The 17,170-nt window shown below is 42.1% G+C and overlaps 1 protein-coding gene across 1 annotated transcript in view; it reads left to right on the top strand.

Annotated features, from left to right (window-relative positions):
• Positions 1–17,170, top strand: part of celf5 (CUGBP Elav-like family member 5) — a 175,352-nt gene that overhangs the window by 134,194 nt on the left and 23,988 nt on the right. The window contains exons 4-5 of the mRNA XM_022759418.1: positions 9,297–9,425; positions 12,178–12,257. Coding sequence (XP_022615139.1) covers positions 9,297–9,425; positions 12,178–12,257 — 209 coding nt within the window. The remainder of the gene's footprint in view (positions 1–9,296; positions 9,426–12,177; positions 12,258–17,170) is intronic.

Here is a 17,170-nt window from a genome sequence, read left to right as displayed (position 1 = left end):
CTGACAGGGTTAGATTCTCCCCCTGCAGTCACATCAGCACTACAGAGGCCATGCATACAAAAAGCACACGACAGCACAGAGAGTGGAAAAGCTCCAAGTTTAGCATCGTGCCTCCCATCAAGAATCAGTTCCAACTAATAATATGGAAATGGTAAAGTATAAAAGTACACCAGTGACACGCTTTAGGGCTTATGTATTTATTTATGTATTTGCAACTTTACCTCATGCAGCATTTCCCTCCATCTTATAACTGTTAACACTGCAGTTTTTTTCAGAGTAAAGAGATGCTCTGTGCTAAACTGGAGTGTATGAAAAATGAAGCTGCTGGCTGATGCCACACGTATACAGCAAATCTGAATCCACTTTCACCAAGGTCTATGTAGGTCTAGGCAGGTGAATCCTTGAGTGCACCCTATATTCCCCTACAGCTCTCACACTTTGGGCCAGGAGAAAGCTGACATGCAGGGTGGTCTGTAAGCCTCTTTTGTCCATGTGCAGCAAAGTCATCTGCCAGCTCAGTTGCTCTTGCAGACAAAGCTTCAGAGAGATAGCCCATATTCTGGTACATTCTCACTCTCTCTTGAGCTGGAGTTGGGCATGGCCCCTTGCTCTCTGTCTCCTAAGCCTCCTCCCTTTCATTCCTCTATCTCTCTTGTGCTCATGCACCCTTCTCACATTTTTTCTCTCCTTACTTTTGTTATATCCACACCTAGATATTTCTGTTTTGCTGTCTGTGGTAATTGAGCAGTAATACCGTAACCTTTAGGTATTATCTTACAGTTTTCTTCCATTTCGGCTTTGTCTGACTGTCAACCTTTCTATTGTCTTTTCTCAGATAGGGGCTTTTGTTCCAGCATGAGTTTATATTTCATAATATTGCAGTTGTCCAGAGGTGAGGAGGTGAGAGGATATTGGTATTGTACTCTATATTTAACACAATATGATCAGGGGGGCGAGTATATCACATAGGGCTCAGTTTGGCTCACTGTATAATGAAGTTTGTTGTCTCTTGCTGTAGTCAATTTTGTCCTTCCATATGAGAAAAAAAGGTAATTACTTGAGAGCAGCCATGAAGGCTAATGAGTTACCATGAAGGTAACTCATTAACCATCCAAGATAATCACAAGGTAATATGAAAGAAAGAGGAGAGATGGAGATAGTACGGCAGAGGGAGATGGTGAAAAAAATGGGTGAACAGACAAAGAAAGAAAAATATGTCAGAGCGATGATAGGAGAAGCAGCTAAGAGCAACTCCGCTGTAAGGAAGAGGAAGGAAAGAGAGAGCAACTGCATGGAGAAGAAGGCAGGTGGGGGTTGGTTGAGGGGGCTGGCCGAGGGGGTGTGTCCAACATTACCCTCATGAATCAGTGTCAGTGGAGCGATGAGAAAATAATTAAGAAACAGGCTAGCGCTGTGTTAAATACTGCCAAAGGTAAAAAGGCCTATTCTACTGTATAGAAATGCAATCTGGACGAGAAAAAAGAATGGCAATAAATGGGATAGAAGAAAATGGGGTGGGGGGGGGATCCATATCATAACGGATGCCAAAATGCCCTTCAGATGGCATTATGAAGGGAGACAATATAAATAGCATTGCCATATTGTAAATGTTTATATACAGTAGCTACGTATGCACGTTGCACAGCAGTTTCAGGATTTATGACCATAGTCGTAATACACTGAAGTCGACACAAGGCTGTGAGTAATATTTCACATTTGTTATCATATTGAGTGTAAATTTGCTGGGACGTATATGGTGGAGATAAAATATTTTAAGCAATTTCTCCTTCTGTTCCTCTACTTTCAGCTGTTCTCGTTCTGAGTGGGGGTGTAAGCTGTCGACTGGGCCATGAGCTGACTGTAATTGTTCAGAAAGCGAGTGAAAAGAACCCACAAAACACACATGCGTGCCAGCAGTTATACTTACACACCTCAGAGGTTTTACGTGGAGCATTTAGGGAGGGGAGAACCAAGTCAGAAGCCTGTAATTGTATTTTCAAGGCTTCCAGCAGGGCCAAGATGCAGCTGAAATCCCCTAGCCAGCAGCACATAACAGAGCAGCCATTAGATTGCACTGGTGCATAAAATCTGTGGAGATCTTTGGAGAATATTGAGTGACATACAGGAGGTCCTGTGTGTTGTATGTACATTTTACATGTTTATATGTGCATAGGAACACATATGTGCACTTATGGATGTGTGGGTGAGTTTTTCAGGTGCCATATATAATAACCATCATCCTTTCTTCTAGCAGCACAGAAAGAATTCCCTCTGAGAGAGATTCGACCCGGCTGGTGTGCGTGGAGGAAATGTGTACTATAAGAATGCAGAAGCTCTCCTCCTGTGAGGCTGCTGTTCGGCATCATATTATAGTTTGATCTTAAGCTCTTTGGCCTTACTAACACGCTATAGGGCTTGTGATACAACAGTTAACCAACCGCAACCTCCCACTCACTGCAGGGATATTTTGTTTGTAAAAAGTGTAGATGCCTCTTGATATCGTATTGTAGGTATACAGCTCAGCACGTAGAGTATGTACTGTACACATTTCTGTATGTGTCCCTGTTGATATAGTTACTTAGTATTTGCAAGCTGTTTTATTTCCCTATGACAGCCTGTATGTGAGTGTGTGTTTATACAGTTTTATGGTTACTTTGTGTGTACTTGCCCGCATGTTTGCAGTGTGAATGCATACATGAGCAACCTTGTGAGAGTGTGTTTATGTGTCTTAACATGTGTGTGAAAGCAGTGAGGCCTAATCCATCCCAGAGGAGTGCTTAGTGAGGGATGCGCTGTTTCTGCAGCATGGCTATCAAGGCCCTCCACGCAGTGCTCTATGGCATTTTTACTGATGGCTTTTATGGGTTGCAGCCGAGCTGCCAATGAGCAGCCTTGACACCAAAATGATGAAACTATGTCATGAAATCACGCCAGTGTCACTGTATGTGCTGTTAGAGTTACAGAAGCAGGTTTCTGTAGGTACTGTTAAAGGGAACATGTGGAAACTGAATTATGGACTGAATATAAACCTAACATGTGGACTCAACAAGCAACCTGACGAGAATCACAATGCTTAACATTCATTCTTTATTCTGTCCCATATGTTTCAATAGAAGTCCATAATGCTTTGCTTTGGTGTTTGCACAACTGGATGTGATGGCTTTTCAGTGAGAAGTACAGTATTGTTTTCTTTGCAGTGCTGTTTCCAAGCAACAGCTCCGAAGTTGTGAGGGAAACAGCGCTAATAAGCTACCTCATTAGGGCCAGTGCATGGTAGGCCTTACAATTTGTGCTGTCAACTCTGTGGGTTAGCATGCAAACTTCAAAAGACAGCTGCAGATACAGCACACACACACAGGAGTCCTCATTTACTTTAGAAATTGGTAAACAAACTATTCTATCAACCCACATTTCTTCCTCAGATGAAGGTGTGCTGGTGGAACCTACTAACTGGGTTCTGTCTGAAGTGGCTCCAGCGTTATGACAAAATACGTGGCCGTCCTCTCGCTGGTGATAACGCAGCACATGAAAGGCTCATTATTCAGGAGTTAATTTGGCAGGCTATTCTCACCCTAAGGCTGTGCCAAACCTCAGACTCCCTCCCTCGTTGGTCTCTGCCACTCCTACCTCTATAATCCCTTACTGTGCGCAGGGTGGAATGGATGACCTTAGCACATCTATACACAACAGGGCGAACATCCTGTGCACTCGTATGTACTGTACATGCACACGCACACATCCACCCTTCTATACACATAATCTCATTAATGCAAACACAACCCTAGTTAGATCCCTATATGTAATAAATTGGATTAAATTCCACTGGCTAAGCACTGTGATCTCTTAGGGTTAATTAATTTCATTCCATTCTGTCTGTGTTTTTTATGCTTGAACACATGCTGACACTGTTATTGTGTGGCATCCTGCTCATTGGAGAAGTATAATAGGCTTGTGAAGGAGGGAGAGGAAGCCACAATGTATGGTATTCCTACTACAAAGTGATTTTGATTCTTTCTTTCTTTCTTTTGACAAGGAAGTACGCTACAGTAGCTAGCTCTAATATGGTGGATCCTTCCCCTCCTCACAGCCTCTCTCCAACTCTTATCTTCCCCTCCAAATGAGAAAACCTGGATGGCTTCTCAGGGCCCCTGTTTCTGCCTGGATGCTATCTCATTTGGTTTTAATATATTTATCCATTCATTATTGTTCCCTTTTATCGGCCAGCTAATATTGTTCATAATTTGTCCTTATCTCCAAGCCTGACAGTCAAATTTGCACTCCGGCTCAGCAGACAGATGGAGAAATGACCCTTTTCCAACCCCTCCTTCCCTAACTCCTCTCCTCCCTTCATTCCTCTCCTCCTCTCCAAACTCCAATGAAACATGACTGACAGCCTGCTGTATAAGTAGTTGTCATAGCAACCTCCCCATCCTTGTGACAAGTGCTTTTTCTCTATAGCACACTCTCGCCCTCTGTCACAATATCTCTCTCACTCCCTCCATCTCCACTCCCTTGCTGTTCGACTGAGAAAGAGACAGAGAAGGAAAATTTGAAAAACCAGAGAGCACCTAAGGCAGTTGGTATGCTTTTCTTCCAACCTTCACCTCCATTCTCTTCCCCATCCCCTACGCACCCACCACCAACACCACCGCCACCCCTGACAATGATTTACCAACTCCTGTGGTGCACCTCTTTCATGCATCCTGGCTTATCGAGAACCGCAGGACTGTACGCACAGCAACTTACAGTATGGGCACATCGTTCTCACTCTCCCACACATTCACTCTCTCTTTCTCTCCTCCTCTCTCTCTTCCATTCTTTCTCTACGTCTCTAGCTTCCCTTGGCTCTCTCTTCCTCTTTCTTTCTCTTGTTGCTTCAAAACTCCTACTCTGCCCCATTGCTATTCAGTAATTCTCATTTCACTGTCAAAATCCTCAGCAGTCTGCAGAGTTATCATGGAACATACAGTAATAAGTCTCTAGTACACTGGACGGTGCTGCAGAGTGTGTATGTGTGTTGTATGGACAGAAGATCCTTCAAACTTGTAGTGGAATTAAACGTTATGTAACAAAAGAGAGTGCTGTGTAGAGATTTGGAGCATGTGCATAAGTAAAGAATTATAATGGTGTTGTCAGTCGTGCGTGCGCTGTAATAGTCAGACTACAGCATAAAGATCGGAGATATGAAATATTACTGATTTAATTTGCTTGTGCGCAGTGACTCAAAGACTTCACACAAGGCCAATGCGCTCATACTGAAAAGCTTATATTGATTTGAAAGGGTCCAAATGGACCCAGTAATCTTCAGTATGTATAACCAGGCAGCACACTGCCATTTCATTATTCTGGAGTTTAATTTCCAATGCATTTATTCCAAACAAGCATCTGTTTAATAACTCAGAGTAAATTAAACATGATGGGGGGTGAATTTCAGGACAGCAGTGGTGTGTCACAATAAAGTTGGATTCAGTACTCTGCCGTGGTGAGCTGTAAATGTATCTTAATGCCAGCATGCTGCACAGTTATCACAGTTAACTTGCTGGTGGTTATTAGACCCCTGAATTGTTTAGGTGATGACATTTCAGTGTGAATGCTAAAGCAGAGAGACGCTCTAATTTGGGATTGTATTAACGCTGGCTCGGCTCTGTTGTGATGTAAGCACAAAAAAAACAGCTCATAATTTCTTGTCTTATTTTGCATTCATCTATACAGTAGAAGCCATTTACCACAGGTGAGGAGCTGTAACGGAAAGGTGATTCAGCTGCTTTTGAAGGCTGCAAAAGAGAAAAGAGACATCCTCTCAGAACAACCTCTGCTGCTAATCATGTTTAAACTTTTTGCGTTACAGAATGTTTCAGGGTTGTGTGAGACAGACATGAATCAATTAAAAAATATTCTTATCATAACTTATTATTAGTTATGGAAAATACATTTCAATCTGGCTGAATGATAAAGTTCAAAGTGGCATCTCTGATTAGTCAGAAAGCCTTAAATGGAGCCAAGGCAACACTGTTGTTCAGTCTTACCTGTACACACACACAGGACATATGTAGCTGTAGTTTGCTCTGCAGAGTGAGCCGATCGTTCTTCCCAGTTAGGGAGGGGTTCGGTTTCCATACATATGGAATATGTGTGTGTGTACTGTACTGCATGGATGAGGCAGAATTACAGATTAAGGATGAGTGCCTTTGAACTGTTGCAAAGATTGAACTCAGCTGAGGACCGAGGAGTCTAGGTTTCTGCAGAGACTATCTGAGACTGCCATCCTTGGATCAAAGAGGCCAGAGCTCTAGTAAAGATACGTCAGGATAAATATCCGGATTTCAGAATCTGTGTAAACACGCAGGTTGGTTAGGAAACCCCACTGAGATACAACAGATGTTTTTTCTTTTCTTCAGTTTCGATGAATATCATGTGCTGTGTACCAAGCTTTGCATTGCAGTAGAATAACAAACAGAAGAAGCAGGATTTTTGATGGTGTGTTGCAGCCGTGGCCACCACCAGCAATAGCAGTTAGCAGTGGCTACAGTAGAAACCAGCAGCAGTTTAGCCATTAGTATAACGTTAATCTGATAAAGTGGTGACAGCTGAGGTGGTGAGATGCCTGTATAGCAGCGGATGGAAGATAGTAACAATACATCATGTGGGTTAAGATGGTGTCGGTGAGACTCTACAGCCTTTTGTTTTGTACTCTGAGCAGCACAAGTTAGACAACATTAATCTAAAGAATAGCTGCCCTGAAGAAAAAGTCAATACACTATAGATACGAGATAGTTAACAGTGGGAGATATAACTTGTTGTGTGTATACTGTGTGTGGTAATAGTGAGGGATCTGTCGTATATAACCCTCTGTGTCAGGGTGTGAGAGGGTATCCTAGTTTGTGCCTGTCATTTCGACTGTAGGTGTTTAGCACCTTGTGTGTGTGTCTGTTTGCACACCGCCTGTGCTGCAGTGTTGTAGATAAATGAGATAATGTTTCTACTGGCGATGAACACAAGACCTGAATTCCCAAGGTAGCATTTTAGTTGAGAGCAGCCACAGCAGAATTCTAGACTGTGGAACAGATCTCATAGATGATCTGTTTTCATGCGTGGTTAGCTTGTTTTCAAAGCAGACTCAGAACATGCACTCCATCTCTCTCTCTCAGCCACAGATGAAGAACTCCGACTAAATGCTACTGCTGTAAAAATAAAACCCGTATAAAGTCACATCTTTCTTGCATCTCAGTCAAATCCGGCATGTGTGTTCAGATTTTCAGATTTGCAACAAAAAAAAAAAACGCCTACACACATTGAACATGACTCCAGTGGGTAAGGCTTTTGTGCGGCTCACTGTGAACCCATATTACACAGGGATGTGATATATAGTGGCCAATGATCCTGTTATACTTGGAGTCCTATAAATATTATTCCATTCAGCTGGAGGTGACTTGCCAGTTTGCAGTCTTTCAACTGAAGGATGGATGCAGTGCCGTATTTTAAAGCAGGCCACATGTGAGCTGTTCACAGTGTGATTGTCAGAGTGCAGCTCAAATGAAATTGATAAAGGTCATGCATTAATTCAAAACTTGTCAAGCCCCCATCATCTACTCGAACAAGGGAGTTACAGCCAAAGTTGGGGTGCGCAAAGGACGAGTGTGGTCGCATGGGTGGTTCTTTGTGCTGTGTGTGGCTCTCCGGCTCTACACAGGAGCATATATGAGATGTGGTCTGGCGGCATTCAGGGAAATTTGTGCAGGGCAGCCCCTCCCCCTCTCCTTAACTCATCTCCCCCATCCAACCTCAGAATTTATATTCTCCCTCCAGCAAAAGGAAGGACCATCTTGGCCTTTCATTTTCCAGTTCAGGGCTTTCCTTTTTTTGCAGATAAATGCTCTCCAATCCACCCTGACAGATGTCACATTGCATCACTTCCATTTTGATACATTGCCTCTGATCCTGCCACTTGCAATAAGGAGCCAGCACCAGGGACGCCCCTCCCTAGACAACGCTCTGACACGGGTGATTATTTTAAAGGTGCATCATTGGTGGTGCTGAGTGCTGAAACCATAACTGGGCGCCGTGTTCGTGTACACTCGCCACCGTGCCCACTCCAGGAATGTGGGTATCGGGTGGTGCCTGGGTCAGGAAATGACAACAAGGCGACATACTCAGTAGTCATCACAAGTTAGCCTGACACTGTGCAATACCTCTGGCAGCGACTTATGCCGCTCTCAACCGCTTCACAGCAGCGCCCGCCAATCCTGTCTCTCCTCAGTCTCTCCACTGTGACTTCACAGGTCAGAGTTGGAGAAACAATCTGTACAAAGGGAAGGTTTTAGTGCTTCTGCTGCCAGCAGAGACACACTGCACAGTAGCATTAATCATACAAGGCCAGAGTACATCAGTAAACACAGTGTGTCAGGTCAAGGTAAAGATCAGATCCCACAGCATTTAACAGGACTCAATAGCATACAGGCTATCTATTGAAAAGTCAGCGTTATTCATGGCATGTCTCCCAGCCTTTGTTGCTCGCAGGAGAGACACGCCATTGTTCGCCATGCCAGTGCACACTGAAATATTTCTCTGGCTACACAAAAAACACTGGATCAGCAGCAATTAGTAGAGTAAGAGAGAGATAAAGAGAGGAAGGGAGGGAGGCAGTTGAAAAAAAATGAGGGGGAAAAATGTAGAATCAGCGAGAGAAAAAGAAGAGCAGAAAAGAGAGAGTTGAGAGAGATGAATAGAGAGAGAGACCCAGGGAGACAGTAAGTAAAAGAGAGAGAGAGAGAGCGTGATTTTCTAGCCAGTTCAGTACAGTGTGTAGGAAGTTGGAGCTGCCTGTAGCCCCTGGTGCTTTTAAAGGACCAAAGACTTGCTCATTGTCTTGGGTCTCTGTGCCTGAGTGCGTGTGTGTCTTTCTGTGTGTGTGTGTGTGTGTTTCTGTGTGTGTGTGTGTGTGTGTTTCTGTGTGAGTGTGTGTGTGTGTAACCTCTTCATTAGTCTTCCCATTGCTCTTTCCCTCCGGCCCCTGACCACTCACTTACCCCCAGCAGCTACAGTATATGTGCCCATATGGGACTAAACCCACTTATACTAGAGATTAAAATGATCAGTCTTGGAAAAGAGATAATACAATGTGACTCGAGTTCCACCGCTAAATAATGTAGACAGTTAGCAAGGCTCTGTGAACGTGTCTCTGTGTTTGTTTCTGTGGACTCTCTGGTCCACCAACAATGATCCTGTATGTTCTCAAATTGCTTTCATAATTGAGGTCAAAGTTATAATTTAACCTTTTGCCTCTTTGTTTGTTCCAGAAGACAGGAAGTTGTTTGTCGGGATGCTGAACAAACAACAGACCGAGGAGGATGTTTACCGCCTCTTCGAACCCTACGGAGTCATCGAGGAGTGCACAGTCCTAAGAGGTCCTGACGGAAACAGCAAAGGTAGGAGCCATGATACAGTTGTCAGCATTATTTAGGTCACTGACAGAGAAGTGACAGTGTGTGTCAGTGCCCATGACAGCTGGGGTATGTAAAATATATGTGACACATGCATCAGATGTGGGTCAAGATGCATTTTCACGTTTTCACAAACATTTTTAAAAGTACACTGTTTGATGTGCTAGATGGCTGCAAGCAGTGACCAAAAGTTAAGACTAATATATCAAATACTGATGTCTGACTGAAACTGAAACTCGTCAAGTGGGTAATTAGTTTATTTGACTTTTTTGTAGAGAAATTAGTGTCATTTTTTGTTGAAGTAATACTGAAAATCCAAAAGTTTCAGAATCATGCCATATTATAACAGGAAATTCTTTTTTTCTTTTTTTCTTTTTGTTTTGTTTAAAGACAGACAGGAAGGTCTTGGATAGACAGAGGAATAATCTGAGATACAATCCAAAACACTGCACACTGAAGTCACAACCAAAACATCCCATGTTATCAGTAATTGTAATCCCATCAACTATTCAAGAAATGCAAGTAGTTTCAAAATGCTGACTTTGCTATCACAAACTCTTTCTCAGCATATATCGTGTGTCTGTAAAAAAGTAAAAAGAAAAAAAGAACTCTTCTACATTACAAAGCCATGATTTCTGTTCTGTCACTATCCTCGAGTGTTAATCTGAAGCATTTTTTCCTATGGAGGTACTGCAGTCCCGTACTGTAACTTGGGTACTGTAGTGTTGCTATCTTGCAGGCTTTTTTAAGACAGCCAAAAACTTTTGAAGACATCAGTTCCCTCTGACATGCAGCAAAGAGCAAAGAGACTAGTGGTTTTTCATGTCTCTAAAGTCTATTCCCCGTCCAGCGCTTATGGAAATTGTTGTGGAATTATATCTAAGGGGGTTTGAAGCCAGAGCGTTCTGACTGTGCAGTGGTTTGGAGGGGTAAAAGGGAAAGATGGATGTCAAAACAATTCAAGTGTCCCCACTGTGAGGATGGGGGCAGCCAAGGGAAGTTTCATTCCTCTTTGTGGCTCTGATATATTTTGTGCTCTTTCTAAGTCAAGTCTTTGGGTTGAAACACAGCCTCCAAACATTACTATTATATTCATCTTTGCCCGGTGTCTATTAGTTTCTGATGTTATTTTTATTTTTGCCTAAACACCCAAACAAATAAAATATCTCTGTTCCTCTCAGATCTGTTTTGCACTTGGCTTTCGCAAATACTTATTTGTGCAGAAATTAGTGCAACAGTATAAGTTTGATCACAAAATATTTTATGCTCCTTAGCTATTTCATATTGAACACTTTATTTATTTCAAAAAGTGCAGGCAGTGCATGACTTGCAAAGTACCAGTATGTCAGGAATTAAATGCCTAATTATAGGGACATATAGTTTGTACTACTGTAGCAAAGTCCTTGTACAGGTCATGCAGAGCTCTAGCTCTTTTCTATCCATATCTCAATAGGGGGCAGTGGTTTGACAGCTGAATGGGCATCTTGACTGGCTGGTGTCCACAGGGGTAAGCCCATTAAGAGGGGAAGAATGGCAGGGCGGCTGGGTCAAGCAGGATAGATGATAAGCAGAATAAAGTGTGAAAGATTAAATAAGAGTAGAAAAGAAACTCAAAATGAAATAAAATTAGGTGAAATAGGGCGTAATTATAAGAGGGCATGGCAGCTCAGTGGTAGTAGTACTGCTGCCTCACTGCAACAGACCCAGTCTCAGTCCTCATATGCTTCTGTACAAAACGGTAATGGTGGTATCTCTGCACTGCTGTATAATCTAAATGTGTGTCCATTTGTTAGCTGTGTAATAGACTGGTCATGTCCCCCAATGGTCTCGTCCTTTCATCCAGTGCATCCAGGAAGACACCTGGATGAAGACAGTATAAATATAATCAATATTCTAACATCAGCATTTACTGGTTATGTAATTGATAAAGTGATGATTTGGGAGGGTATGGGCATGTAGGGACACTATATTAGTCTTGAGAGATTGTTACAGTATGTTTATGAGTTTATTTAAAGAAGTTTATACCACAGCACTAAGAGTCTTTTTAAACAGGCAAAGTGTACAGCTTTGAATCAAATTGTGGTATATTTTTCAAGTTATAATATTATCCATACCCCAGTTCTGAAATGGGGGCCATACTCCAGTCTAATAATTGAATAATTAATGTGCAACAGCAATGTGCACTTTGTGAACCCACAAAAGCCATTTTCAACTTCAACCTCTGACAATATTCCTCAAAGACATTAGAGCTGAGAGTGTTGGTTCTGTGGTTTCTGGCATTTGTACTTCATATTCACGAATACTGATCAGAACATCCTGTTGTAGGAACAATAAAGTTTACTGAATTCTCAAATTGGGTTGTTTTCTATCTGAAAACATTATGAGATTAGTCAGATTAGCTAGTATTTAATATGCACAGACAGGCATGTGGTGCTAAATAGCATGCTTTTCTGCTTCATCAGTGCAGTGTTTAGCCTGCAGCTTCTGCCTGCTTGTCTGCCTGCCTAATACCCGGAGTGGGGCAGCCTGCTGTGCAATGAGAGCCTCTCACTGCACAGTGATTTCTGTGGTGTCAAATAGAATTCAACATCCTTTATTAATGTACCGTAGGCTTTTAAACTCACTCAATTGAATATATTTACTGTATGTATATATATATATATATCCTGTGTGTGTGTGTGTGTGTGTGTGTGTGTCTACCTGCATGTGTGTGGTATGCATCTGTTCTCTCTTCCAGGTTGCGCCTTCGTCAAGTTCTCCACACATACTGAGGCTCAGTCTGCAATCAGTGCCCTCCACGGCAGCCAGACCATGCCAGTGAGTACAGCTCTATTCCTCCGATACACAAACACGCATAGAGAAATAGCAACATACACACACCACGCAACATCCTTTGTATGCACAACACAAACAAGTCACAGCCCACCACTCACAATAGCTCACATAGTGCTATCCACCTCTCCTGATTGGAAATTTTGAACTTACCCCCAGCTTCAGGGTTTTAATGAACTTATAGAAAGTGCAATCATCTTCATAAATATCCCAAGTTTGTTTTGTTTTTTTTAAGTAAACAGATACAACCAGAAATAGCCTTCTGTCTCTTTAATTAACATGCTACTTAAAAAAAAAAAAAAATCCAAATCTAATTTCCAGATAAAACTGTTTAGAATGATAATTGAATTTTGGGTGAGTCATCAATCAGTAGTTCTGCTTGCATAATCAGTGAATATAACTCCAGTGTGAGATTACATTTGCTCGTTATGTAAGCACAGCGTGTCCTCTGAATTCTCTCTGTATTGGATTTACTATGAGCGAAGGAGCTGTACTGCTCATTTGTATGTGTCTCATGTGTTGGCATGGTCGCTGTATACCTGATGGTGTCAAAATAAAAGCTACTTACTCTGCATTCCAAACCTGAATAGAGTTATTCTCCGTGACATCGGGCGAGCGGACAAGGAGTCACGTCCCATATTACTCAGTTGCCTGAAGTATATTTTGCTTTTATCCTCATTTTTGTTTTGGGAACCCTCGCTTCAGAGAAGCAGGGACCCTGAACTCTCGCCCACCCTATCTCACAGGTGTTGTGTTTCACTGTATGATTTCATTATTAATGGTTGCCAATGTGTGGCTCAAGAGAGGAACGCAGAGAGAAGCGCTAGAAACCAGCTGTGCCATTTTGGCACAACCTCCAAGTCAATCTAAGTGCAAATGACTGGAGGTCAGGAGGAAACTCTGGATGTCCATTCTTCATAGATACCCTCCTTCTCTGTTGCTCCATCCCCCTATCTCTGCTAGCTCTCTGCCCTAGCTCGTCTCTTTTTGGCAGCCTCTCGGGATATTAGGCAATAGACTTGTTTACTCCACCTTTCACCACATTGGCTGCTGAATTATTCATCTAACTATAAGCAGGGGGCCAAAGGGAGGGGAGAAGAGCTGGAGAGAGAGTGAGAGACGGAGGGAGAGGGGCGGGGGCAGAGGGAGAATGAGTGAATGGACAGGATTTATACCTCCTGCTCTGGTAAATTGATTATAGAAATCTGATCAGCATCTCATATCCTGTGGCTGCTGGAGGAGAGGGCACAGTGTGCCTGCCTAGCTGAGATTAGTGGACCACCGGTGGACCATTACGCCTCAGCAGGACACTGCTATTCAGAGCAAACTGTCCATCAGTGAAGCAAAGATCCTGGAAAAACCTTGGACCATACATCCTCTGTGTCTATTCGAGTTCATGTTTAATGCAGTTGAGTCACTGCTGCAAAAAGAAGTCATTGATTGAATGAATAAATAAATAATCTTTCGTTTACAACACATTGGGGTGGCATAAATAAAGAAGTAAATAAAGGAAGAAAGACCACTGACAGCAGCAATGCAGGATACATACTGAACTTGTAATCAATGGATGCCTTCACTGCGTCCAGTTTGCAACTGCTATAAGCAATCGCTGCATTCCTACTTCTCTAAGGCTAATAGAAACAATTAATTGTTCTTATGAACTAAGACAAAAGGCGCCAGCATATGTATATTTGCTGCCCCACTAAGGCTGTGGCTGATAAGCAGAGGCAGAGAGATAACTATGAATAAAGCCCAGCCAATAGCATCGCTAGCTGAAGTGCACCGAATAGTAACACAGCGACTAACTACAGCAGTTTGATAGATCTACTGCCAATCCCCCCAAAGCATGAACGCTGGCTTCTTAGAGTTTATGAGTTCACACACACATACACACACACACATGAATACATGCTTGTGCATACATAAACATCTATAAACAGAAGCACTTTATGGATAACACATTTGCATGAGCACTCACACATATACACACTTTCTATATCGCTCCTCTCACTGTTTCACTGTCACATGCTCGTACAGCCACGGGCTAGGGTCAAAGGCTCCCTGCCTGATCTTATTTTCCAGCTCAGAGGACTTGAGCTGAATACATTTGTGTTATTCATGTAGAGGGGGAGTGGGCTTTTTGTATGTATTGTATGTGTGAGTTGGGAATGAGAGAGAAAATCTGCATGGAGAGTGTGCACATATGTGGAGTGTGTGTGCATAAATGACGGTCAGTGCATGCAAAGGTGTACTTAATGCATGCATACCATGAGTGGAAGCGCACATGCTTCCATGTATTCAACTGTACATTTGTGATGGATACCCAAATGATGAATAATCCGCCAATAACTAACTACCACATAATGTCAGTGTATGAACAATGATACTAAGATAGTGTAAGTGTGTGAATTATAGGAGTGCATCGGCAGGTCACATATAAGACCTTGACTGGATCTCCATCACACCCTAACCCATCATATTTCAAGCATGCAGACCTCCACCTCCCATACACGCCATCACCATCCCTCAGCCTCCTTCAGCTATTGCACATGCGCGCACACACACACACACACACACACACACACACACACACACACACACACAGCTACAGTTCAGGATATGAGTGGCTCAATTAAACATTTAAACGCTAGAGCTGTAAAGCAAATTGCTGGGATTCAGCAGGGCCGTGTAGGAAGTAAGTCCCGGGACAGAATTACACCGAGACGAGGGGGGATGCGGGTCAGGTCCACAGAGCCATGCTGATTTTTTTCACTCCATATCCGCATTAGCTCAGCCTGAGTTTGAGGATGTTTCAGCTGACACAGGGACTAGAGATAGTAACACTGGAGCAGGATGATGGAAGGATAAGAGCAGAACAAAGGAAAGCAAATGAGGTAAAGTTTGCATAGAAGAGAGAGCTTCATGATTGAGAGTAAAGAGGGTTTTTTTTTTTTTTTTTTTTTAAAGCAGCCAAATGTGGTTCCCCAGCTGCTGGGTCTTCTTTATTACTTTAGAGTGAACATGCAACATGCAAGTGCCATGAGTGCCAGGATTTGACAAGAAGACACATTGTTTTAATGTACAGAGCAGCATGCTACTGCCTTAAACAGTAACAAAATGAAAGAAGGGAAGGCAAAAAAGCAGCAGATATTGTGTAAAATGTGGTTTCAGTTGGAAAACAGTTATGATCTCATTGTGTAGTCAATGTGATGCAGAGTTTTAATGTCAGTATTTCACAAGGATGATAGATTGTTGTGTTTCTACTCATTAAACAATGTTCTGCCTTATTTTTGTATATTTCTTTGAATTTACATTCCAATAACCAAATAGATTATAGTCATCCGTTACTTTACTTGCCAAGTTTAAAAATGATGTGTATTTATACAGTATGATTCCAGTGGGTAGTTGGGATGGAGAAATGGGTGGTGATGGCTTATTAGAATACAGTAATAAGCATTGCATAGCGTCATGTAAAGTACATGAATTATGGGATATAAACTGTAGTTCCTAACTGTATATGTAGCATCAATATTCATTTTTGCCACGCGTTATTGTGGGCACAATAAAGCAGTCACGGATGTTTGAATTCTCAAGGGAAATCTGTCATGTACTGTATAAGATATGTGAAACTGACCATAGCCTCAAAATAAACAGATGAGCAGCACATGATACACACTCATGTTGCTGAGTGAGAAATTCTGGTCAAATGAATTTTTCACATTAAATCCTAACTTTTTGAACGCAAATTGTTTTTTAATCTATTGTACACATTGTGGATGGAATATGAGGTCATATGTTGTGGAGAGACGGGCAGCTTTAGTGGGAGCACATTCTGATTAAAAGAGGCGGTTTTTATTCTCTAGGCAGTGATGAAAAAATCATGTCTGTGTACGACAGACATGATTGAAATGGTATTTATCAGAAAGACAGAAAGATGGGATGCTATTTCTTGATTTTTGTTTTTGTAGTAGCAGGGATGGACTGAATCATGGAGACTGAGACAAATTTGCCACGTGACACTTGAAACCAACACAGCTATAAACCAACACAGGACACAGGATTAACCTTCCTTCTAGTTTCACCCTAAACTAACACAAGCTGGCATATGATAGGTCTTTTCTCAATCTGGGTTCCTTCTCTGTATTTGTGTTGTTGCAGACTTGTGAAACGTCACAGCACAAGTACTGTTCCAAATCAAATCCGAATCTTGCTAAGTACAAACCAAATTCCCGGAAGTGTTCTCACTCTGCACGTTTTATCGAGGAGCTGACTTGTGTGGAAAGTGAGAAAGTAACCATGAAGACTTTCTTTCTTTCTGAACTGTGGTCAGTTTAGAAAGAAAGCCTGTTTGGCATTTTTGGAGAGGTGAGACTGGGGTCATCTCGATGTGTGCCGCCATCCCGGGAGAACAGTCTTATCTCAGCAAGCCCATTGGCAATTCACCGCTGGCTGTGTTGTCTGTAGCGTTCTGATATATGATAAAATTTCTTTTGGACGATGAAATTTTGTCTCAGAGTTGAAATATAATATTTGTTGCTGCCAATTAGTCTGAGAAGATGAAGCTGAATACATAATAAATACATGATTTGTTGGACAGTTTAATAACAGTGCTGCCTCTGTAGACTCTCTGGGTTTCTTATAGGTACAGATACCACCACATTTCAATGAAAATAAATATATATAAATGAAAATGAACAGAGGCAGTGTTGGCTATATTTAGCTATATTTCATTCGATTTTTTTTTTTATTCATACATTACAGATCGGATATCAATTGTATCTTTTATGACACTGTTTGTGGACCTTTGAGTTTAGGTTATTTTGTCACTGTTCAGTGCTGAGCTGACCCGCTGATATTAGCAAGATATCACGGTCGATACCGCTGCTGTTACAATTGCA

The sequence above is a fragment of the Seriola dumerili genome, unplaced genomic scaffold (genome assembly GCF_002260705.1).
Source record: "Seriola dumerili isolate Sdu_G_001 unplaced genomic scaffold, Sdu_1.0 BDQW01000322.1, whole genome shotgun sequence".
NCBI classification, from domain to species: Eukaryota; Metazoa; Chordata; class Actinopteri; order Carangiformes; family Carangidae; genus Seriola; species Seriola dumerili.
The sequence above is the reverse complement of the archived record's forward strand: the minus strand, read 5'-3'. Positions and strand labels throughout refer to the sequence as shown.